The 26,644-nt window shown below is 37.3% G+C and overlaps 1 protein-coding gene across 11 annotated transcripts in view; it reads left to right on the forward strand.

Annotated features, from left to right (window-relative positions):
• DLG2 (discs large MAGUK scaffold protein 2) overlaps nucleotides 1–26,644 on the forward strand; it is a 1,867,373-nt gene that overhangs the window by 1,431,102 nt on the left and 409,627 nt on the right. For 7 of the 11 annotated variants that reach the window (XM_058545485.1, XM_058545490.1, XM_058545494.1 and 4 more), the window contains one exon: nucleotides 5,096–5,251. The exons of the other annotated variants lie outside the window; for them this stretch is intronic. In XM_058545485.1, the coding sequence (XP_058401468.1) occupies nucleotides 5,096–5,251 (156 nt within the window). The remainder of the gene's footprint in view (nucleotides 1–5,095; nucleotides 5,252–26,644) is intronic. 11 annotated transcript variants of the gene reach the window in all.

Genomic DNA, 26,644 nt, shown 5'->3' on the forward strand with positions numbered 1-26,644 from the left:
GGAGACTGCAAGACAATTTATCTATGGCCCCTGATAAGTGGACAGAAAGATAAATGATTTGTTTATAAATTCACTTAGAGATTACACTAATATCTCTAACTACTTTCCCCTCCTTCTGGAGGCATCCACAGAATGAAGAGAGCCAGCAGGTACCTCAGTTGGATTTCCATATTCATCACCTTATGACCTAGGCGACTCTGGAGGTTTATAACAGGATAAACAGGCCCTGTCAATAGTGACTCCCTGAGTCACACTGCTGAAAGTCATTTCCCCATGGCACTTCTTTACTGAGTAAATGGGAAGTGATGGTGGCATCTGTTCCTGCCACCCAGATCCCAGTGACAGCTCATAAATTGGCATTTTTTGTCCGTCTGGCAGAGAGGTCACAGAGAATATAACTGCAGGGAAATGCTAAGAATGCCGACTGCCAGCATTAGGCTTTCTGGAACTCTGGGCTGAGAAGTCTTTGAGGAGCCCCGTGCCCGTGGATGACTCTCACAGGAACTGGGGACAGGCATTGCTGTAGCTGGCCTTGCACATACATGAAGCCCATCCCTCTGAGAGTGGATGAACCGTTCTCACCATGTACTTAAAGTCCTCAGTTCCTGACAACGTTGGGGTTTCTGTCCTTCTATATAACCTGTGAGAATTAATGATGGTCTAAAAATTTTAAACCTAGTTAGGAGATTCAGAATAACTTATGGCTTCCTTGAAAGAGCCAGAAGTCTTTTTTTCATTTCTCTGAATGGAGAATGGTAAAAATAAATAAATAAATAAATAAATAAATAAATAAATAAATAAATAAATAATTATCCATTCATTCAAAGAAACATTTCTCAATTACCTGCTATGTGCCATTCCATATGTTTGGACTACAGCTTATTGTAGTACTCACCGGATATTGTACTTGTATAGTACATAATACATGATAGAATCCTAGGAATTGTGATTAAGCTAGCAGACAGAAATCTTCAAATGTGAACCCCGTTTCATGCCACTTGAAAGGAGATTTTCACTGATATTTTTAATTTAGTTGTTTGGTTGCAAGAGGATGTTGTCAATATTGCAAGAAGGCTTTGTCAAGTTTGTCAAGTGTTTTTTGTTTTGATGTTTTTTCATCTACCCATCTTTTGAGATATCAAGTGTTCTCACAATCAAGAAAAGAAACTGGATTTGAAATGTCTACTCTTTTGCCAATGACTGTACAAAATAACATGTAAATAAATAGGGAAGGAATAAGAGACTGAATGATAGGTAAAAATGAGCATGCAATATCAGTAGTTGTGTCTCTGCGTTGGTAAGACTTTGACTCATGAGTAATTAGTTTAGGCAAGGAATCAATCTACTATGAAACAATTCTGGAAGTGACTACGTAAAGAGCCTCTTTGTAATATCTGAGGTAGTTAAGTCTGCTCAAACACCAAATCTACAAAATATGTGAGTTATGAAGTCATATTACATCCATAAAATGGTCCCACTAGGATATAGGTAAATATACATACAATGTACAGAGCCTCATTTTTATTGTCTTGAATTTATTGTAGTGTCAACAGTAAAAGTTTTTCCTTTAATTTAATTGAGTACAAGACAAGTACGACTTTTTTCTTTAGATATGTATTAGCCAGCTTTGATTCTGATGATTTGTCTCAAAATATAGCACTACTGAGGTAAAAGGACTAGGGGAAAATTGGTAACATCATTTTCTTGGTCTGTTGAGTCACTATCAGACTGAGAAAATTGTATCAGCCCTCCCAGGCAGAAAGTGCAATGTTACTGAAATGACATCATCATGAAAATGTTTTATGACCTAAAAGAAGACATTGGTTCCTTTATTCTTAGGCCCTGTGCTGGTGGTTTAGATCAGTTACAATTTTATATATGTAATATTTTTAAACAAAGATGCAGTGAGTTCTCTTAACAGTCACAGGCTCTAAATTATATAGTCAGAAAATAGTATTCTTTATATTTTTATATGTATAGAGAAGGTGTTAGATGAACCTCTGACATAATTAAACGTATTAGCACCTTATGGTAGACCCTATCAATAGTTATTTCTTTGTATTAGATTATCAGTCTTACATTTTGTAGGAGTTTATCTGTTAATATTAGGTCCTGTTTAAAGATTTTATTTATTTTTCCCCCCAAAGCCCCAGTAGATAGCTGTATGTCATAGCTGCACATCCTTCTAGTTGCTGTATGTGGGATGCGGCCTCAGCATGGCCGGAGAAGTGGTGCGTCGGTGCGTGCCCGGGATCTGAACCTGGGCCACCAGCAGCAGAGCACGCGCACTTAACCGCCAAGCCACGGGGCCGGCCCAGGTCCTGTTTATATAACAAAAAATTACATGGCTTAAACAAGATAGTTTATTTTTATCCTGCATGAAAGAAATCCAGAGGTAGGTACTCCAGAGGTAGTATAATGTCACTTCATATCATCAATGGCACAGGCTCTACCATTATGCTCCAATATCTATAACGTTTGCCATCATCCTCAAGGTTGCTTCATGGTCCAAGATGACCATTGAAGCTCCAGCCATCATAACTGTGTTCTAGGTCAGCAGAGGTAAGAAGTGGGAGACAGCAAAATTTCAGGATCCCAACTAAATCTGCTTCCATTTAAGCAGCCGTCGTAGGAGTCCCACAAAACCCTTCTGCTCAAATCACATGAGGCTGAACGTCTTCATGGGGCCATATTTACCTACAAGGGAGCCTGAGAAATAAAGTCTTTATTACCAGAAAAGTGACCAGTGGAAATTGGGTTTCTATTACTAAGAAAAAGAAGCAAATGGATGTTTGAGAGGCAATCCAGCCCTCTCTGCCACAGCGGCTGGATCTCAGAGTGGAAAAGTTGGACAATAATATCAGGTCCTCTTGTGATAACCTACACAGAATAATTCCCATAGAGCTCATACATTCCTCACCATTTCTTATTTAATTGATATTTATGCAGCTTATTAATACAAAGCCCTTTCCAAGCTGAATTTTTGTGTGGACGACCACATTTTAGGTACGGAAAAGACTGTGATCTCCCAAAGCAGCTTTCAGTATCTGACCAGCATCATAGGTCTTTCTGTCTCCAAGACCATGGGAAATACACATATATCTTCATAAAGTTGAATATATCAACAAAGCAAAAACAGGCCCCTGAAAAATCAAGAACAGTATCCAATCTGACTGTTTTAAAAGATGTATTGCAATAGCTAACTGAAAGTATCTTTCCTTTTATATCACTTCACACAAGTGAATTACTTATAAAAATTGATAAAAACACTCTCTAAGAATGATTTCTCAGCTGCCTTTTTTACAGGCTGGTGTTTATCATTATAAATTGTGTGAATGTATAATTGATAAACAGAAATTTACAAACTTACTAGGTTTTTCTGAAAATGGAGTACTTGTCTTAACGAAGAATGTATGCCAGCCTCCCTGAAGTAAGAACAATTTTGGCTATCCTATTTAAGAAACTTGAAATTCTTGTAAACGTTACTGTAATAGCCACTGGGATAGAACGAGCCAACTCCTTTGTAAAGTACCTCATTTTACCACTGAGATTATTATTCTGGAAGACAAAATAGGCCTCTATATTCCTCCTACTCACCCCTGAGCCCCTCTACTGTGTGGTACAATGAACAGATGAAGGTATCTCTATGTGGTGGAAAGCTTTGTGTTAGGGAAGAATCCAATTCTCTAGACAGTATGTCTAAGCCATGACTAGTAATATTATAAATTAGGTCAAGTTTGTTTTTAATACTTTGCTTATCCCCTTTTCCTCCCTGCTCTCCTTTTGCATTCAGTTAAGAAAGCATTGATTGAGCACCTATTGTATATTAGGTGCCATGCTGGGGGCTGGAGCTACAGAAACACTGACTGTGTCCTCACTGAGTTTGCCACCTACACTTCCTGTACGTCTGTTCAGGCACATGGCCACCAGTTGTTGTCTCTGGTGTCTCATGGCCCCAAGGGGTACTATTTGCCTCCCTCGGGTCTGGCCTCATGGGCATTGCCCTGTGTCCTGACCTGTTCCTTAACTTCCCAGCCAAGCTTGCCCTTCCTGGCTCCATGGCCCAAACTGCTAGATAGTTATTCCATTTAAATTTATAACTTTCAATTCTTATCTTAAAGGGAAGATATTTGTAGCAATTTCAGACTATGTGTTAAAAGAGCGGAGGATAGAGCTGTGAGATTTTTTCTTTAATAACCAAGGACTTTGTACTACATGGATCTTTGACCTAAAATTATAGGTAAAATTTATCTATGCATGATTGTAAGTAATAAGTATAAAAATGTTGCTATTTTAGATAATGTTTCAGTATCTCTATATTAATTCATTTAATAGAAATTTTAGTAAAATGATTATCCTTTGTAGAAAACTCTCTGAAATCAATTGTTTGGGGACAATCTATGAATAAATATATGGAGGAACAACTCAGATCATATAAGCTATTAGATTCCTAGATAAGGCCAACCTCTCCCCCTCAAAAAAAATTGCAATATCATTGTGGAAATTTGCATTCATATATTCATTCATACATGCATTCAACAAATATTTTTGAAATCTATTTTAGGTGACTAACAAAATACCTAAAGTCTCTGTACTCATAAAATTTATGGTGTAGTGAGAGTGGCAATAATAAATTAAACTAAGCAAGAAAAGATCATGTCATGCTGAGAAAAAAAATTATGAAGTATGAATAGGTGCTGTGAAAAATACGAGGGTATCCTGGCAAAGGTGGTCAGGGAAGGGCTCTGAAATTCGCATTAAGGATGAGACTAAAGTTTAAGAAGGAGCTATGTCAGACTATCCCAAAGTTTCGCATTTCAGACTGGATTATCCAAAAAGGCATGGCATTTATAAGTTCATTATGACTCCATTGAGGTATCTGGCATATGAATTTTAATCAAGCCATATGTCAGCCAAAGTTCTAATTTCTAACCAGAGATCCTGTTTCCTAAAAAGATTCTTAACTCAGACCTAATGAAGCCCAAGGCATTGTTTTGGATTTTTACTTTTGCATATGGTGAAATGCTACTAGTTGCATAGTTTTTCGGTGTGTGTGCTAACCATACATCTCTTTCTCTTCCTCTTGTATCACCAGGCCTCCGGAACCTGTTTACAGCACTGTGAACAAACTGTGTGATAAGCCTGCTTCTCCCAGGCACTATTCCCCTGTTGAGTGTGACAAAAGCTTCCTTCTCTCAGCTCCCTACCCCCACTACCACCTAGGCCTGCTCCCTGACTCTGAGATGACCAGGTACTGCATGCGCTTTCTCACTTCATCTTCTCGAGTTGCATGTGCTTCCACAAGGATGAATGGGTAGAATCCTCCTCTGCTCACTTCTCTTGTACTCGACATCTTCCTCAAAGTGGAGAGATGTTCTGCCTCCTTGGTGCAATGGGAGAAATTAAGAACATTGCCTTTTTTTTTTGCACCTGGTGTGTTCACAGAGCACTTAGCCGTGATCACATGGTGTTCCAAATGTTCTTGGTTCCCATGCATTTTTGATAAGGTAATAATTATATTTTTCCAGAAGAATTAATTTTGGAATTTAATTAGCACTAGTTCCCTCGATCAGAAGGATGAAAGAGAACATTTATTGAGTACATTTTTGGATAATATTTAATAAACACTTACTATGCTCCAAGGATAACATAGTATGAAGAGTAGATACTATTATCACCATTTAATATTTTAACTAAAATATTGATTATAATACCATCATTATTATTGATGGTATTAATAATTAATACCATCATTTAATGGACTCCTTGAGGTGCTAAACAACTTATCCAAAACTGCAGAATTAGTTGGTTGTATTTAATCACAAAGAATATAATCTTAACCTTTACAGTAAGTTATCATGCTAGGTGATTACCTATGTTCTCATATATAGTTACTCCCATTTTATATAAGCGAACAAAAGTCCAAAGAAGTTAAGGCATTGCCCTCAGTATGATATGGCCAATAAAATAATAAATATGGAATCTATATTTGACCTTACAATGTTTTGAGTCTTTCCACAACTTTGTAAACAAATTGTTCCAAGTGTAAAGGTTGGACATAATTCTGCATTAATATTCTAAAGCACATGTATAGTAAATGATAAAACCCCATCATCACACAGTAGCCAAAGTCAGAGAGAGAGGAGAGTAAGAAAAAGAGAATCCAGTGTTCCATAAGGTAGTTCTAATTCAGTTTAAAGCAAGACATCTCAATTGTGATGTTTCCAGATATACCAAGGTGATTATATATTAGAACATCTTCATATGTCTTCATAATATTGTTAGGGCTGAGAAAATATAGATTTTATAATGATTCAAAGTGAAAATGGATATATCAAGAAGATGTCCTTAGAGCATCATCTCTGTTTTTTGATATTTTCAAAGGATAAGTTTAGAAGTCAATTTCTGACCTCTCTAGGGAGTTAAATAACAAATTTTAAATTATATCTAACATTTCCAGAAATAAATGAGAAAACGTATTTTTGGCTATGTAGTCAGCTGGGGCATTTTCACTAATTTACAATAATTAAAGCCTAATAGCATTTTAGAACGCTTTATAAATATTAATTAAATCCTCCTATGTCTTTAACAAATTATAAAAACTATTTCTTGATACAGTGAACTATACAATTTTGAAGCTAAGAGGGCAAAGTCACCAGAGCCATAGGGAAGTGAGAAGGTGCACACACCTTCAATAAGGACTTTCTGGAAATTATGCATCTATAGTCAGCTAAATTTATTGAGTTCTTCCTCTGTGCCAGACATTTTGTTAAGCACTTCTTATGAATTATTTCTTTTAACCCTAATGATCACCTTATGAGGTAGATGTTATCATTGTCTTCATTTTAAAAATAAGAAAGTCAAGGCTTGAGAGTTACCTGACGTGCCCAAACTCATCCACTAATAAGTGGCAGGGCTGGGATTCAAAGCCAGGTGACCATTAGCACCTGAATCAGCATAGGCATGATGGCAGAGAAGTCTTTGCTTGCTGGAAAAATTCTCCACCCATTTCTCTTTTTCTCTCTTTTCTCTCTTTTTATCCTGCTTTCTCATCTCTCTTCTTCTGGCTCAGTGTCAATGAATCTTTTTTTTTTTAACCCCTGCTCCTTTTTGATGAACATAAAAGTTACATTCCTTGCATTCCACTGGGGATTTTGATACATCCTTCCATAAAAACTCACCAATAAGCAGATTATAGAATCTACCTTTTGTGTGGACCCACTAGATATTCTTTTCAGTTTACTTTCTTTAACTGTAGTATGCAGATCATAGGGTTTCTTTTTTCATTTATATCAAATTAAAAAATTACAATATAATGTTGAATATGTCTTTTTCATATTACACAGCCTCAGCAATCCTGATATGCACCAGTCCTCATCCCCCTTCCTCATCTCCCCTTGGGAATTCTGTTTTCTATTTATTCTAATTCTGTCCCATTCTTTCCCCTCTTTTTTCCATATTTTATCCTTCATTTCTAGAAAAAAGTCATACAGATACACATACACACACACACGTATATATACCCATTTTAGTGGCATTGTCACCAAAACACTGGTAGTAAAATTCTTGATTTCACCACACTTTGTTCCCCCTCCACACTTCCCCTACTCAGTAAATGGCACATACATTTGCCTCATTGCCCAAGCTAAAAACTTGAGAATCATACTAACACCTTGTTCTCTCTCACACTTGTCTTTCAATCTATCTTCAAGTCCTATTGATTCTACCTCCAAAACATGTCTCAAATCTATTCGTTCTCCTCTACTTCTGTTTCCACCACTTTAAACCAAGCCTCCATCATCTCCCGTCTACAATAGCCTCCTAATTGGTCTCACCACTTTCCCTACCAGCCTCCTGGTTTATCCTCAGTGCAGCCAAAATGATCTGTTAAAAATACAGATCAGATCTATTTCTCTCCTTTTGCATTATTATAAAATGCAAAGTCATTAACACAGCATCCAACCTATGCATGATCTAGCCCCTGCCTGCCTCCTAAACATCTCATTTAACTCTTTCCTTTGCTGACCACACTATTCACATTCACAAAATGCACTAAATCTCTCCCTGTCTCAAGCGCTTCACATATGCTCTTCCCTCAAACTAAAAAGCCCTTCTCACACTTTGCCTGGTTAACTTCTGGTCATCTTAGATCTAAGCTTAAATTGCACTTCCTCAGGGAAGCTCCCTGAAAGAAAATATCCGATCCCCTATTATATTCTCTCTCTTTCTGTAAGACTCAAGCAATTTATTATTGTCCATTTATTTATGTGATTTTTAAACTAAATGCCTATCTCACACTCTACACTGTACGCTCAATGAGTATAATTGTGGCTATTTTGTGCACTGCTATATCCTTGACACTGAGCACAGTGCCTGGCACAGCAGGAGCTCAGAATTATTGAGTGACTAAATAAACATGAAAATAAGATCCACAGAAAAGCAGACAGATACCTGTTGCAGGAACAGATATCAAGTTGTGCTTTACTCAGTTCTTAGTAGGTACATAAAACAACTCCACGAATGAGTGAACTCAGGCATGAAACAAATAACAATAGACTAGAGCTCATTTGTGGTCAGTATCTTGATGGTCAGTATCCACATTATAGATTCATTAGGTAACTGTCAATTCTTCATGAAGACTGAGCAATTGCTTTCAGAGATTATTTACTTCCTCTCCAATGGAAAATACCTCTCTGGGCAGGTGTTTCTTGAAATGCAGCCAATAATTCAAGGGAAAATTTTAAAGATTCCAGTTCCATTTATGACACCATCACTTGCTTTTTCCACTGTGACCTTAAACAGCTTATAGAATCTCAGAGGTAGTTGAGAACTTAGAATTATATAGACAAGCCCTTATCCAACTCTAGTGATGAAGAGGAACCCAATCTACTGTCTTCATGTGTCCATGTCTTACTTCTACTCACGGTAAAATAAAAATATTTGGGGATCTTCTGTCTTAAAAAGGATATTATAAGAAAATATCTATCAATTCATTCAACCAAGATTTATCAAGTACTGACAAAGTGCAAGATACTATACTAGGACAACTTTTTACAAAGGTGTAAACTGGAAAAGCCAACCAAAGATGTTAAAGAAATGCCTAACTTTTAAGTTGAAATATGTGGTAATGTATATTTTTCAGGGCATTTGAGAATTTCCCAAGGTCTATTTCAGAAGCATACACATATTGATACAGCAATTACTGTCTCAGGTTAGGATATGAGCTATCTCTGTGACAGTTAGCTTGTGAAACTACCCTTACATATGTACCAGCTTAATCCTTAATTGGCATTCAGAAGAACGGAGGCCAGTCAGCAAAAGCAAGAAGAGTCGATCATCTGTATTCTCTGCATTTCAGTGGGAATACCCAAATTCGCAGCTCTTTGAATTGATAGCAAACATCCAGGGATGAATTAATTGTATACACAATTTACTTCTGTCACATCATCTAAAAGAAATCAGAGAAGTTGTACGTTTTCCTTAGGAAAGCACTAAATTACTTGGCAAAGTACCAGTTCCTAAGACTTCAGATTATGTTAGAGTAATTGACTTTTCAGACCTTGCAAAAGCAAGAAATGGGCAGAGTTGGAATCAAACTAACGTTTGGAGCTCTGTGAATAACAAATGGAATTGCCATGGGGCTCTGCTTATCCAGTACATCTTTTTCTTTAAAAAAAAAGAGTAGTTTTTGATGTTGTAATTGGTTTCCTACTTTGGAGGAATGGTAAGTTATTCAGCTTTTGATATTCCTGGGGCAAGGAGACTAATATTGTTGTCTGTTTTCTCAACACGTATGCCATATTTTCATTTGTCCTTTTACCTAGATGTTCCTAATTATTGTTATTTTGTAGCTGATAAACAAAGCTGAGATAAATCAGATGAAGGCTAATTAAAATATGTTGGCAGATTTTGGATAGGAAATGGACTCTGAAGCATTATGTGATCATAAAACATCTTCATTCGAAGAGTATCTATTTATGGGACTTCTACTAAGTAGTAGGCATTATCCTGGATGCTAGGGATTCAAAGGTGAATAAGACATGGTCCCTCCTCTTAAGCAGTTCACAGACATGTAAATAAAGAATTCATTACTCTGCATTGCGATGTATATCTTCTAAAGGCCCTCAGTTTCTCCAATGTACCTAATCTCTAGGTAACTAAAATCAGAGTAGTATAAGAGGTAGTGATGGAAGCAAGCGTGATCTTAGACCATCCCTTCTGCAGAGGTGTGAACATTCACACACCTGTTCCCCACTCACACCTTGTTTCATCAATTCCTAATCATTTATAAGAAGCATTATTTATGAGAAACAACCTTATCTTCACATAGGTGCATCTGCTAGTCTAGCTTCTATTCCCTACAGGGCTCAGAATCAAGATCTATAATTCACTCCCTTTGTAGAAATCATAAACTTGGCAGCCTCAAGCCATTCCTAGTTTGAGGACACAGAGCAAGATCTTTATCTCACAAGACCTCAGCCATATGCCAAAGTTATAGTGGCCTATCTTGGGCAAGCTGTCTCTTCTTACAAAATAATAGAAAATTGATCTATTAATGTTTTAACCATCTCAAAGTCTATAAATCCAAAATCAAATATAACTTCTAGACATAATAATGCTATACTAGAAGTACATGTGAGTCTCTAAAGGTAAGCAGAAGAGGAATCATCTAACTCTGCCTCTCTTCTTCTTAAAGTTTTCAGAAAGACACTGAGCTCATCAGTTGGATGAGGGAAGAAATGTGTTTCAAGTAAAAGGAATAGCACAGAGTTAAACCTCATGGTGTGTGAAACCATGGTGCACTCTGGGACTCCCAGTAGTTCTGTGTGGCTAGGAGTTATTGGGTAGGTGATAAAGTTGGAGACACAGGCAGCTATAGATCATAGAGGGCCTTACTTGCCAAGCTGAGGATTTTGGACTTTATGCTGTAAGCAGTGAGGAGCTGTTGAAGAGTTTTAAAGCTGAGCAAAGACATAATTAGATTTTTGTTTTTAGAAAGATCACTCTGTCAGTGGTGTGGCAAGAGTTCGAAGGAGGGGAGACTAGTTAGCATATCAACTAAGGTTGAAATCATGAACAAAACTAAAGCTATAGAGATAGAGAGATATAAATTGATTCAGAATTAATTATCAAATAGAATGGGTGGTACTTAGTGATTGACTGATTCAAGAGGAAGAATTTTCTGGCTTGGGGTATTCCCTAGATAGTGATTGCATCACCTCCATCTTGTCCACAATAATACATTTAAATATAAAACCTGTAGAAGGTAACTCAATGGAAGGAAAGCGAGACAAAGTATATGAGAAGATCTCTTGTATGAGATGATGGCAACCTGATGTCACAGAGGAGCCAGGAATTGTGTCCCTACTATCTAGGTTTGAGGCCTTCCTTTGGTCATAATAATCACACGCATTTAGCTAAGCACATGATCTCCCTCAGAGCCTCAATTCACTCATCAGAAAATGGGGAAAATAATTATATCTGTGCTATTCTCCTCAGAGGATTGTTGTGAGGATCAAGGGAAAAGGAGCAAATGAATTTTCATCTAAGCACTATCCACATTAGTCATTATTAATTGTTTCCATATGCTTATTCTATTTTAAAGCCTTAAGCTCATGTATATTTATTTTTAATGTTATCAAAAATCAGGTGAAAAATATTTATCAGCACAGGTACATCCCCTGAGGCCATAAGAAAGCTGTTGATGCTAATGCCTTCTATCATTCTTAGCAACAATCCTTCTTGTCACTACAGGCAAAGTCATATATTTTCCCTTTTATTATTACATTTACAAACTTCCTGTAAAAGGTGGCATATTTCTAAAGCCATATGTGACTTCACGCTTCTATGAAATAATTTTCTTTCTTATCTACTCATGTATCAGTATTTCCATCCTACATGTACCTTTTTAGGAATGAAGGCAAAATAACAGCCACTCTGTGGAGTACAGATTAGTAGCCAGGCACTTTACATACATACCATACGTATTGTTTCTAATAATCCCAACAACTTTGCAAATTGTGGGTTTTGATCTAGCAAGCGGAAGGGCCAGGACTCCAGCCAAGGCATTCCCGCACCCAAACTCACGCTCTCACGGAGCCTTAATCCCTCTCCCGCATGCACATCACAGCGGCTCACTCCGTCTTCCATGTCTCATATCCACACTGCTACAAATCTGATCCTGAAAGAGAATCTGAGGCTTCTTCACGTGATTTAATCTGGGAAATAGCGCATTAAAAAAAGAAAGAAGATGCTTAACAAATCATTGACCTTCTTATGCCCTTAAAAGATTGATATAATCTTAAAGAATTCTTAATTTCATTTTTAATTAAAACCACGAGAGGAAACCCTCTGGGCAAGCCTCGGAAGGCACAGCCCCTTCCTGAGTTTATGCAGCAGCTTCTTCGAAGGCTTTCACTGCCTTTTTGAAGTAGGTGATCACTAAGCTCAATTTGGATTAAGGAAAATAAGGAGAGATTAATTGATTCCCACAAAGTCACAGAGGCCGCTCTTGCCACATTCGGTTTCATAGCCTCTTCTCTCTGCAATGTGATAAATGCAAAGGTTCACACCGAAAGGAACACTCCTTACCTTGAAATTAATGCATTCGCCATATAGACCTCTTTTTTAAAAACATATGCCAGTCACTGTTGCCCTTGCCCTTCACTCTTTTTTTTTTTTTGATATTAGGGAGAAGCTGTTCTTTCATTAAGAATTCAAGAATTTTTTTTTAAAAAGCAGTTAAAATTACACTGTATTGTGTAAAGGAGGAAGGAAGACAGAGAACTCACCCTGTTCCAAAATCTCTCATTTACTCTTCACAACAGCCCTGGTAGGTAGGTAGAGAGTGGGAGGTGCAGAAGAGCTGGGAAATGAACCCCAATTGGCCATACTCCAAAATTCCTGTTCTGTGATATTCAAATAACTCTCCATGATAAAACTGTCTAAATTTAATTGATTTGCTTTAAAACAAAAAAGCCAGATTCCTTATCTATCTGAGATGTTATGAATAGTTTCCCTTAGCTTTAGTGTATCTTTTTTGTGTTTTGGGAGAAATCTTTATATTTACTTTAGTAGCCATTATATTATTGGGTAGCAATAAGAAGTTGAGGAATAAACATAAATTCAAAAGCAGTCCTCTATGGAGGCAAAGTAGCTGTGAGAAAATGATAGGCAAAATCACTATGGCAACAAATTATAGGCACTCAGAAAGAATCAAGACAGTAATCTTAAACCATAACACCCACAGCATAGATCCGTAGATATTAATTAAAACCATTAACATGTATCGGGTGCTTTCATGTGCTAGGCACTGTTCCAAACTTTTATATGTACTCACTCATCTCATCCTCACAACAACCTATGGGGTAGGTATGGTCATTCCAATTTTATGGGAAAATTATGGGATATATTTTAAATAACAAATAGAAACAGTAGGACAAGATAGTTGAAACTGAGCACATCGGGACTTTAATACTTAGAATATTAATTTCATTAGAGCAAGATTTTTGTTTGTTTTTTACTGTTATATCCCCTATGCCAAAAATGGTTCCTGGCATGTAGTAATGATAGTAATAGTGATGATGATATGATTATGAAGAAAACAATCACTATCATTTATATAATCTTATTACCTGCCAGGCTGTACTTTACACAAATTAGCTCAATAATTCCCACAGCAGTCCAGGAAGGTATATGTTATTATTATTCCCATTTTACAGGTGAAGAAATTGAGGTCTGGAGAGGTTAGGTGACATTTGTAAGGTCACACAGGTAGGATTTGAACCTAAGCAGGCTGGTCCCAGAATCTGTGCTTTTAAACGTGCGCAATAAATATTTATTGAATATTGTTCTCATCGCATATAACATTCCTCAAGTATTGAATTCTGCTTGAGAAAAAAGTACACCCCATTTAACTGTAGTCAGATTTCAATGGATAGATGATAGATAGATAGATAGATAGATACATACATACATACATACATACACATAGATGCATAGATAGGTAATGAATCTATGATTAAGAATCTGGACTCTAAGATCAGTGTTAGGGTTTGAATCCTGACTCAACAACTCACTAGTTGTGTAAACTTGACTAAATGACAACTACATATTCTGAGTTTCCATATCCCCGTCTGTATAATAGCAGTAATTGGAGTATCCATTTCATGGAGTTGCTGTGAGGATTTAATGAGGTTATATGTCAAGTGCTAAGAGAAAAGCCTGATAAAGTACCCATTAACCTTAGCTATCATGAATGTGTGTGTGTCTTAAGTGACATATTATGACACCCTAAATAGATACATCAAGCTAAGGTAGGAACGAATTTTTATTAAAGGACTATTATAAAAAACTGTTTCTATTTATAGTCTGATGATGAGTCCAATGAGTTGTATGGGGAGACAAATGTTAGGGTTGGCAGTATGGAAGGAAGGGCCATGCAAAACTGCTTATATTTATATAGAGATCTAAGCATCTTAGAATGTAGAATTTTGTTTTGATTATAGGATCAAAATTTACCTCTCAGAGCAGAGAATGTAAATCTTCCATTTCAACTCTTTATTTTAGTCTACACTTTAAGCTCATACAAAGTTTAAAGGATCCCTTGAACAAGGGTCTTTAAAGTCAGCACGGATGTGTGTTCCAAATTGAATACTAAAATTTAAGATCACTCTATTCCAGAAAATATGAATACGTTGGAGAGTAAAGGGGAGTTTTATGTTTTGCTTTAAAAGGGGGGTGCGTATACTGGGCCACAGCTAACCCAGCCAGAGCCTTTGTCCAAATTTTAAAAAGGCTCTTTTTCTTCTGGATGAAGGACAAAATATGCCAGGGCCCATGCTCTTAGCCAAGTGTTCTTGCGAACAATCTACCTAACAGAATGGATTGGCCCAGGCTGAGGATGGGGTGGGAGTAAGAAATGAGAATCTTGTTTCTCTTTGTTATTTTCGTCTCTCTCAAATTCATTCTAATGTTCTGTTTCCTTTCTTATGCCTCTAGCATAATTATGAGGATATCATTCTGTCAACCTTAAAGGTTAAAAAATAACTGAGGCTAATACAAATTCAGAGATGGAAGATACCCTAGAAATAATTTAGTCCAACCTTTACAATGTTCCAGGTGAGAAAACTGTCACTCAGACCACAAATATATATTAAATGCCTATTATACGTTTGGTATTTCTAGGGATTCACAATCCAGACGTAGTTGAACCCTGCTCTCAGGAGGTTTAGGGACCACGGGCCCAGAGAGGTTCTTCTGTGGATATAATTGACAGCCATTGGTAATGTAAAAGAAAGAGTCTAGCAATTATGGATTGCATTTTTCAAATATATGTGACTTGTATTTATGTTTCAGTCTTATTTATTTTGTATCCATCCTGTTTTCTCCTACATGTTACAGTTGTAGATTTGTATCCATCGGCTTCTAGGCATTCAGACATGCTTCATGCAAAATCTGAAGGTCAAGTGACAGCCCAGATTTCCTTCCAGCTCTCACATGACGAATTACTCAATGAATCCTTACTGTCTTGCTCTCAGAGGAGTCTGTGTTCCCTGGAGGCCTTAGGCTACACTGGGCAGGAAGAAAGGGATTATGAGTTAAAAAAAGGATCTCTGACCAGATCTCCTCCAGTGTCATTGCTGGAATTCTGAGACTCTCTTTGCTTCTTCGCAGGGTCACTTATGTTATCCCAGAACCCAACCATTTCCACACTCTTACAAGACAGCCTTTTCCCATTGTTTCCCCGTAGGACTCCCCTCACTTATGACAAATTAGTCAATCTTCTCACCTTTGTCACTGTCCCAACTGCTTAAAGTGATGTTATTTCAAATGTCCATCTCCTCTTTTCCGCTGTTGTCCACACTGGCACTCCATGCCTCAGCCAGACTTCTAGGAGCTGGGCAGTGTCTGGCAGGGGCCATGTAAGAAATCTTTCATCTCTACCCTGGACTGCTACTTCACAGTTAGGAGTCTCATGATACCACACTGAGATCTCCACTTCTGCCTCTTGACGGGTACATGTGGGCCCTGTGGTCAACTAGGGCCTGTTCCCTCAGGCAGGGCCTGTTGTCTTCCCTGTTTATCCTCCTCCCTTCCATAGCAGCTCTGTTCCTGTCCCAGCCAGATTACCTGCCCTGATTTTCGTGTTGGAGCCTGTTCTTCTGGGATCCTTGTGACCCATAAAAACAGCATCTAATCCAGACTCTTTCCCCAGCAGAGAAACAGAAAAGACACGCTTTTTTTGTTGAGCAGCATTAATATTCAGTTTCTGGAGCATCAGACCTTTCTCAGAAGCTGATCTACTTTTTAAAACCCCAAAGGTAAAAAATTGCAACAGGAGAGATAGGGATGGTGACTGCGAAATCAGGATAGGGCCAACGCCTTGTCCAGTGATGCTTCAGGCAGCTGCTAGCATCCAGTTGGTCAAGGGCTCCTATAAACTTCTGCTGAAAGACCTCCTATAAATCACAGCTCCACAATACTAGCTGTCTTTCCTGAGTCCTCATCTAAGTGTATAGTGTTGGTCTCTTCTCTCCCTTCTCTCTAAAAGGCCTCTCTCTATATATCTCATGTCCTTGCTATAGCCCTCTATGAAACCTCTCTCATGGAATGTCATGAGGTCCCCTTTGTTTCTCTAGGTCAACAAGTGGAAATCCACACATGCTCAGGACTCAAGCTCTTTCCAACCCCACATCTACCCTCTCAAATTGTTGTGGTCTTCAGACCCTTCCTTTCTTCTTGCTAGGTCCAAAGTCAGCTACTGAGGGAGCTTGCAGACAATCTTTAATTCTTTTTCATGCCCTTCCATCCCATAATGCCCAGGGGAATAATGAACCTAAAGAACAGTCCTAGTCAATTTGCAAATTTTTCTCTAGTTATAACTCTCTGTATTATGAAAACAAGGTATCTCTCTGTCACCTCTTTATGGGTAGGAACCATGCTATATATTGTCCATGTGACACATGAGCACATAGTAGACATTCGATGGAATGACAGGTAGTAGGTGTTCACCTAAAACAGTGACTCACAGCTCAAAGGGCGAGTTTACATTTAGTGGAAGCTCCTCTTCAGGCTGAAGGCAATGCGTAGAGGAGTTGGAAATTGGGAGGAATCCTTCTCTCTGGGTCATATTTCAGCCTTATTCTCTTGGGACAAGGTGATGCATGCAGTTTTCCCTGAGATTTCTGAGTTAGGCCACAGAAACAGATTTTCTTCACGCTACTTGTTGTGCATTGTAACAGGTGATGTCTACTTTTTGTTCAAGTATGTTTCGTTTGTACTCCACGTGTACTCCACTCCAATATACCAGATGCTCTGGAGAAGTCACATCATATGTGGATTCATCGAACATGTCTTGGAGGGATTGAGTCATTGTAATGTACACTGCTAGACTTTCAAAGGTGGAATTAAGGTGCATAGTAAGCAAATCGCTCAGCAACTCTGATTGACCCTGTGAAGGGTAATAAAACAAAAATCAATTCAACAAACTTAGAAGATTGAAAAGGAACAGATTAAGACGTGCAAAAAGACTATTTTCAGCACCAATCACCCTGAAAGTTTGCTTAGCAAGCTAAGTAAATGTCAGTGCTTGGCATGGTGAGGGTAATTGCCATGCACTTTCTCTAATGTTCCTTCCACCAACTCTAAAGAAAAAGAAAGGGAAAGAAACATGTGTTACAAATAAGCCCAAAGATAATAGTATATCCTTGGGGCCCTGGGTCTCATTAAATCATAGAATGCTTGGTCAGAAAGGGTTAGAGAAGTTTGCATCCAAACACTTAAAGAAAAATTGAGAAAATACATCCAGCAAAATTAAAAGACTTACCCAAGATCACATAGTCACACAAGTAGTTTGTGGCAGATGTAGGGCTTGGGTCAGAGATGTCAGGTGCCAGTGCTTTTTCTTTCATGCCAGCTTGTAATTTTAACTTAACACAATCTTTTAGAATGCTTCATGCTAAGAAGGGTTACATACAGACCAAGCCTGGAAGGAAACAGAAATGTTACCTCAGGGTAACAGTGTTTACCTCAAGGGAGTTGATTGGAATAGGAAAAGAAATTGTTATCTTTTACTTTATACAATTTCAAATTGTTTTAATTATTTATAAAAAGAATGCTTAAGTTTTGTCAGTAAAAACTAAATTTAAGAATCTCCCATTTAGAATCAGCAACTCCACTGCTAGGTATAAAACGAAGAAAAGTGAAAACATGTCCACACAAAACTTGTATACAAGTGTTAATAGCAGCATTATTCATAATAGCCAAAAGATGGAAACAATCCAAATACCCATCAACTGGTGAATGGATAAATAGCGTGAGGGATGTCCATACAATGTAATACTATTCAACTAGAAAAAAGAATGACATACTGAGACATGATACAGCATGTATGAATCTTGAAAGCATGTTAAGTGAAAAAGGCCAATCACAAAGGACCACATATTGTATGATTCCATTTATATGAAGTGTCCACAATAGGCAGATCTATAGAGTCAGAAAGTAGATTAGTAATGCCCAAGGGCTAGATAGGGAGGTGGCGGGAATTGCAAGTGACTAATAATGGGCATGAGATTCCCTTCGGGGGTTATGAAAATGTTTTAAAATTAGATTGTAATGATGGCTTAGTGTATCTGTTAATATACTAAAAGTCACTGAGCGATGCACTTTAAATGGCTGAATTTATGGTATGTGAATTCTACCTCAATAATGCTGTTAAAAATTCTCCTTTAAAAGGTAAATAATTTACATAGCAACGATGAAACTAAAATTATGTCCTTATGACATCAAATATTCAGATCAAAGTAATAGAACACTCACTTAAAAGCTTAGATGATTTTTCTACCCTGTGACGGATTATTCAAATAGTAAATTATTTAGAGGATTTAGAGGCCTTCAGACTTTTCACATTTTTAATAGGGCTAGAGCTCTCATTTACTAAATGCCAACTTTTTGTTAGTTGTTCTACAAATGTAATCACTAGTCCTCAAAATCTACAAAGTAGGTATTTTTATTCTTAATTTACTGATGAGGCTAATAGATGGCAGAGCTGAGATTTGAACCCAGTTCTAGTTCCGTTTGCTTTTACTATACCACAACCACCATCCCATTGTATAAAAATAATCCTTAAAACTCTCCTTCCCAGCTAAAAGAATTGTTTACCCTCTCTCTCTTCCTTTTGTCTCATTCACTCTTCAGGGCACTGCAGCCCAAGTTCCATCTCTACCCCTCTACTGAAATTGTTTTCACCAAAATTCTTTATTTCTAAATCCAGTGGAAACTTCTTAGTCTTTATCAGATTTTCTTTCTGTACACTTGCCTCTGTTGATTGCTCCTTCCTGAAACCTTTTTTTTTTTTTTTAGCTTCTACAATCCGACTTCCACGCTCATGGTTCTCCTTGCATCTCCGACTTTCTCTTCTCCATTTCCTTAGACATCTCCTCTTCTCCTCATCCCTTATTCGTCCATTTCATCCGGTGATGCCTTCTCTTTCTACTTCGCACACCCTTCATAGTAGAATGCATCCATCTCCGTAGATTTGGTTCCTAACTATGTGCTTATGTCTCCCACCTTTATATATGCAACCAGATCTTTCCTTGATTCCAGGCTCATACCTCAAGATACCTACTGGACATCTATCCTCAAATGCCCTAAGGCACATCAAAAGGCACACTCATCATCTTTACCTTTCAGATCGTTGTCTCTGATTATATCCACTGTCGTAACGACCATTAATTGTATGGTGTAGTATTTAAGAGTATGTGCTTGGTTCAAATTCTGGATCCACTCCTCACTAACTGTATGATCTCTCAATGTCTTATACATGAAAAGCACTGGCCACATAGTAAGCTTAGTACTTCTATGGTTGTAGTACCGAGACGTTTTCCCAGATTCCTCATACTGATTCACCTTGAGTTGATCTCTAAGTGCCCTGTCAATATATCCAGAAAGGAATGTATTAATTTATTAACATGATTAAAATGAGAGAGAAGTTAAGGAATGTACACCCACATGAACACACACACACATGCACATAGTGATTCTCAGAAGTCTGCAGGATATTAACTAATGGAGTCAGTAGTTACATTTAATTTAAATGAAATAGAGAGGTCTTTCTTGAATATAATCGTAGCCCTCCCTGCCTTACTCCTTCCACTATTTAAAGTACCTTCTTAAGCTATTCCCCAACCATTAACAAAGCTACAGATATACTATAAAACATTCTATTCTACATAATTCCAGGGCTTCTGGATGTTGTCTAAGTCAGTGTTTTCCCAAATTCAAGTTCATAGACTGGTGCTGGTTCATGACCTAACTTCACTGGTCTGGGGCAAAATAAGGGAAAAAAAGGACTTTGTAATGTACATATACACACATCAGTATTAGACTGCCCTTTGTTCTTCCTTGGGAAGAATCCTTCCTGAGATTATGATCTCCCTCTAACTTTGGTGTTAAATACATTGTATTTTATGAAATTATGGTGATAATATATAGTAGCCATTTTATTCATAGCCTGAATTTGAACAACTAAGAGATGGGTTTGTCTCCAGAATTGTATATTTAAATTGTTCCTGTCACTGTGTGCTCTTTGCACAGCTCCGAGTCACCTTCTCAAATCAGCTAGCACTCTTTTTGCTGTGCTTTTCTGGTACCCCCATCCACAACCTTCGGTAGGCACTGTGTTCAGACATCTGGTTGGTTCTAGCCTACAGTTTTGACTGTGGAGTCTCCCTTTCCAAAAGCCCTTGGATCTAAGCTTTGCAACCTATAGGCCAGACACATTGGATGCCCAGATAAGATAGATCTTAAATATGACAACCCAGTCTTATATTTGATATTTTCCATATGTATAAGTCATCATCAATAATGTTCATCTAATATACCTTTTTGGTTTTTGTGATATGTCATTGACAATTTTTCACATCTCTTAGTTTAACCAGGTGAAATTCATATAGTTCAATGACAGTTTTATTTTTTCTTTCTTCTTCTTTTTTTTAGTATAGCTGTGGTACATAATTGCTTTGATCTGCTGTCAGCCCCTCAGCAAGTGACATTATATAAATGCAAGATATGATTGCCATTTTTGCTTTCATGCTTTGTCTGTTGCTGTTTTAGAAATTTTTCTTCTTTCCACTGCTGTAAACTGCTTATATTATAACCTTTGGGGTAGAAATTAATAGTTCGCTGCATAACTTTGGAAACACCAAAATAAGGAAACACATTTTGTAATTGCACTGTCCAAAGAAACCTTTTGCTTTCCCTTAGAGACAGGCATAAAGAGTGTCATTTTATTCCCTAAGGTTTTTTACTCTAAATTGATCCCTCAGTATTTTAGTTGATTCGTTACACAATGCTAGCCTCATGAGGGAACATTTTTTTGTAGCTTTGATCCTGCTAGATAGAAAAGTAAAGTGATTTAATAGCTCTATATTATTAAATATTATGAGGCGAACATGTTGGAAAGTGGAGTTGAGTATTACAGTGCAACAGAGTCCAGCAGTAACACATGGAGTGGATAATTGTGCTGTAACACCAACGTTCTTAAATGTCACCCATTAACGCTGTGGATGTGGAGGAGCTGGTCTGAAATACAAAGGAAATATCCCACACGTTAAAAAAAAAAAAAGAAAGAAGAAAACCTTAGTTCACAAAAACATTCATCTAAGACAAGGTGCTGAGGAGTAGAAAATTATAGGTTTAGCCTCTTAATTCTGCTAAAATGAAGCTGTAACCTGAAGAAAAAAATAACCATGGTAAAAGCAGTATAGAATTATAAGAGAATTTTTTTCACACTAAGCCTGCATCTTTTTTTTTGAATTATCATTAATTGACTTCTCAATTTAGCAGGTCTCTCTAGTGTCACTTTCCTTGCCCTGCTCCTTCTCCTTTCTGTAACTTGCCCATCCTAAACTGGGCTGCTTTCTCGATCCTTCACTGATTTTTCAAATTCTACTATTGTACCAAAATCTAGCTCAAGTATTTACCAGTTGCATGAATCCTTCACTGAAAACTCCCGCCTATATGACTCCCTGCCTCCTCTGAAGTTATATCATGTTTTGCCCACTATAGGTCAAATTATCATTGCTTGGTTAAAGATTATCTTGTGTTATTCACAAATCATTCATTTCTGTAGTCTTGTCTCACTAACTCTATTGTAAACCTCTTGAATATAGAGGCCATTGATATTAATTTTTTAGTGTTTCCCAAACCCTGGAATAGTGGCAAACACATAGTAGGGACTCAAATACTCAATGCTTTATCTTCAATAATCATTGCTGTAATGATAGTTGGCAGGGGGATCAACAGCAACTGAAATGTATTATCAAAGTGTCTGTATGAAAACCAGAGTTTGCTTTAAGTTAAAATCACTATACTTTTCCCCTGAATAATCTTTTGTAGCATAAATTGAAACAACAAAGAAAACAAGTTCCCTGTGATGCTTCCAGGACCTGTTCACTTGATCTTAATGTCTCATAGGACCTTGACCCCTTTAGTAGGAGAAGAGTTAAACTGTAGTGAAAAAACTGACTAATCATTAACCAAATATTTTCTTAGTTCCAAAGTTGTTGACTTTGAGGTTGTTGTGTGTCATTTGACAAGGCTAAAACTCTTCTGCCTTAAAACCAGACTTCTCTTCTTGTGTCACAGTATAGTGTGTGTGTAATTTCGCAATGCACATTAGCTTCTCAAATAGTCCGTTATAGTGCTCAACAGATGCAATTCTCCCACAGGTTTGACACCTTTTCAGTCCAGCTTTTCAACGTAGCCTGCATTCCACTTTACTCAGTTGACTTCCTCTGTTGGGTTTATTACTGAACTGTTCATTTAATTTAATGACTAACAAAGGACTCAGTTAAAATTCTTTGTCCCGTTTTTAGAGCCTAGCATAATTAGTCACATCTCCCACATCTTTAGATGGCAAATTTAATTAGAATCTCCAGTGGATCACTTTCTAGGGCACAAACAGGACATGGAGACATTGAAGTTGCTTCCCTGGAACAGAGGAAGAGTCTTCCCTGATTTTCTTGGTATTGACTTGTATTAAATGTTTCAGAGCGAGTTGGACTGGAAGATAGACCTGTGATATATTCAAAACCTTGTGCAATATTATCCCTAGGGATCAAAGTCCTTTTCCTCAACTAGTAATCTTTGTTGAAGCATGACAATTAATGACCCTTGTAGTTTCTCGGTTGGTACGGCGTTAAGTCTCTCCTTGCTCGGATATTTAATTTCTCCTTGTTTCTTTTCATCACAAATTTAAAATTTGTATCAGTAAATACAGATTTTCAAATAAATTTTCAGTAAATTTGAAAAGTTAGTTAAACTTTTCTTTGTTTTACAACAACCCGTAATTTACAGAAATTGTCTTCTCATGTTTTACTTCCCCATAATGTGATCTTACAGCTTTTCCCAAAAGAATTCTGCTTTCTTGCTATTCACCAGAATGAATGTAAGCAAAGCCTTGGATAATTGCTTGCATTGCCAATGTCAGTGCTACCAGTCTGGCCTGGGATGGTAATCAGTTTACTACCAGGAGTTATTATACTCATTCCTCTGATTAATTACTATTTTTGAGCACCTTGCAGCTGGATAGAATCATAGAGGGTTAACACTGAAAAGAGTCCCAGAAACACATAAGTGTTTCAATACTCCCCACTGTATAAATGGGAAAATCGTCCCAGTAAAAGGGAAATGGCTTGCCTAAGGTTGTGTAACAACTTAGTAATAGATGTCCTACTAGAGGGAAGATCTTTTTGTTTTTACTCCAGTTGTCATTCTAGTACTCTACACTGGAATCTCTTGAATATTGTGTGACATAAAACCCTATATTTCTCTTAGTTCCCTTATGTTGATAACTCAAGAACACAAAGGCTGAGAAGCTGCTTATTGGGTCCCTTCCTTTGACCAGTGGCTTACTACCAACAGTCATAGCAGTAATATTTAATTCAACAATTGTTTGTTGAGCAAATTAGTATTTACTGTGCTAGGAATGGCTCAGTTAGATGATTATGGGGAGATAACAAAGGACACTATCTTTGACCTCCAGGAAAAATTCTAATAATGAGGCAGAGGAAAATATACTCATTGTTTTTTCTTATCTTTGTGTGTCATATGCACCTGTGTGTGGGGAGAAAGAGAATGAGAGAGAGACAGAGAGAGAAAGAGTGAGACAAGACAGACATATAATCAATAGATGGTGCTATAGGAGGTTCTGAGGAGAGAAAGAGAGATCTCAAGTGGTTAGGAGTCCAGGATAAGTTCATGTGAGAGGATTAACATAGTGGGAAGACAAAGGTGGTGTTCAAGGCTGATGAAGAAAAGATGAAATGACTTGAATAAAAGGAGTGGAGATGAGAAAGCATATGTGAACTCATTCATACATTCAATAAATGATCATTCATTAAATGCTACTCTGCCAGATAGTAATAGAAGTTGGGATACACAGATGAAAAATGTGTTTCCTGACCTCAGAGAATTCATACTCTAGACCAAACTTCTCAAACTTTAATGTTTCTCAAATTTTAACAGGCATAAGAATCACCATTTCCAATGAGCTTCAGGAAGATGCTGCTGCTGCTGGTATTTGAACCACACTTTAAGTATCAATAAACTTGCTTATAAAGAGACCATTGTAATCTAATAAGACAGATGCCATAATGGAGTTAAGTCCAGAGTGTCTTGGGAACACAGGAGTGAAGGTACTGGCAGCAGTTGTCAAGGTGGGCTTGTCTGGGATTAGACTGCTGTGCATAGCAGTAGTAGACAAGTCTGAAACCATAGGCTGGAACTATATCTAAAATTGAGGGCCTTGAAGGTTGGAGCAGGAAGGAATTCAAAACTTGCTTATGAACTTCTTACCACTGCTCCTAAGCATGATTTTCTTCCTTTCATCAGTAGTTATGGGTGATGAGGATAATATTAATAATAATAACTGATAACTATTGAGCACTTATAATGAGCCAGCACTGTACTAAACATATTATATGTGTTAGCTCATTTGATCTTCACAAGCATCCTATGAAAGAGGTGCTCTTATTGTCCTTCTTTTTGAGAATTAAAAAACAAAAAATCTGAGGCTTAGAGAGGGTATCTGGGTATTTAGAAGTAATTCTTATCTACTCCAGGGCAGCTGTCATCCTAATTAATTCAATGTAAACCAAAGAAAGGCCCCATGATCATACATTATTCTATCCCCTATTACTTTTGTGTCTTGTATATACTTTTGTTATCACACTAAATAATAATTTGTTTGCTTGCCTGTATCCCCTACTAGGCCATGATTTATTCATGTTTATTTCCAAGTTTCTAGGATATAGTAGGTGTTTGGTGAATGACTATATTTTCTACTTTTCTTCTAGAATGATCCTCCTACTATCTCCCATGCTTTCTTTCTCAAGCTGTTTCTCCCACATTAAATGTTCTCTCACACTCTTTGCATCTAAAATCTCAGTCCAAGATTTTTAAATGTCATCTCCTCTATGTAGCCTTTTCTGGTTCTTCGTCTGCAGACCTTGAGGGAAACAGGGACTTCCTTCCTGGCAATTTCATAGCATTTTTCCTGTACCTCCGCTATCGCACTTTCAATTTTCTATCTTGTATATGTGGTCATTTCTGTGCTCATCTTACATCACCACTAGACTGTAAAATCCCTTGTAGGAGTGATAAGCCCCTATGATGTGGTTATTAAGTGGTTAAATTTTGGAGCCAGACTGAACTGGGATTTTTTTTTTTTTTTTTGAGGCTAGTTTTAGTTTGGTTTGGTAGGGTTTCTTTTCTGTTTGTTTGTTACGGCATCTTTGCTCATTGACCCAATGATGTTGGACAAGTTTCTTAACCTCCATGGAATTCATGTGCAAAATGGAGACAATAATGTGCACCTCTAAGACTGTCTGGAGGATTAAGTGGCCACATGTAAAGTGCCTTGCATTGCGTACATAGTAAGCACTCAATACATGGAAGCTATTGTGGTTATCATTTATGTTCTATCCACACCACTCTACCTTCTCCAAAGGTAGAAGCCAATAATATTTTTGAATGAATGTTCAACTTTTTTATGAGGTCCCTCCTCAACGATATTGTACACAGTTCGATTATATTTTTCCTCTACTCCTCTCTCTCCCAAATTGCACACATATGTCTTTATTAAATATTGTCATCTAATATAGCAACCTTCCCATCAGCAACCTGAAAACCTGAATTTACTAACAAAATACAGCTATTTGTGAAACTATTTCCCGTTCCTATTTTGTGAGCTCTTAAAGTGAAAAACAACATAATTTTATTAAAATTGTTTCTTTAAAGGGGAAATTTGCATATCAGAATTTATTTGGCCCACCTCATCTATCATACAGCTGCATAACAGAATGTTGATAGTGTACAAATGGCTTATGGCAAAGATGAATTAGACTATTAAAATGTAAAAAGCAACAACCCCTCAAAAGATGATAGTGAAAGCTCAATGGGGCATTTAGGACATTTAGTGAGTGGAAATGCTTAATAATCAACTAGTATAAAATATTTCAAATGATGCAGTTCTCAATAAGTGGTCCATAAAATGTATACGTAACCAGGAATATCCATGGTAAACATGTCTGCTTATCTGCTACCCTTTTTATTACCGACTCCAAACTGTGTTTTCTGCAAT

The sequence above is a fragment of the Diceros bicornis genome, chromosome 7, assembly GCF_020826845.1.
Source record: "Diceros bicornis minor isolate mBicDic1 chromosome 7, mDicBic1.mat.cur, whole genome shotgun sequence".
NCBI lineage: Eukaryota > Metazoa > Chordata > Mammalia > Perissodactyla > Rhinocerotidae > Diceros > Diceros bicornis.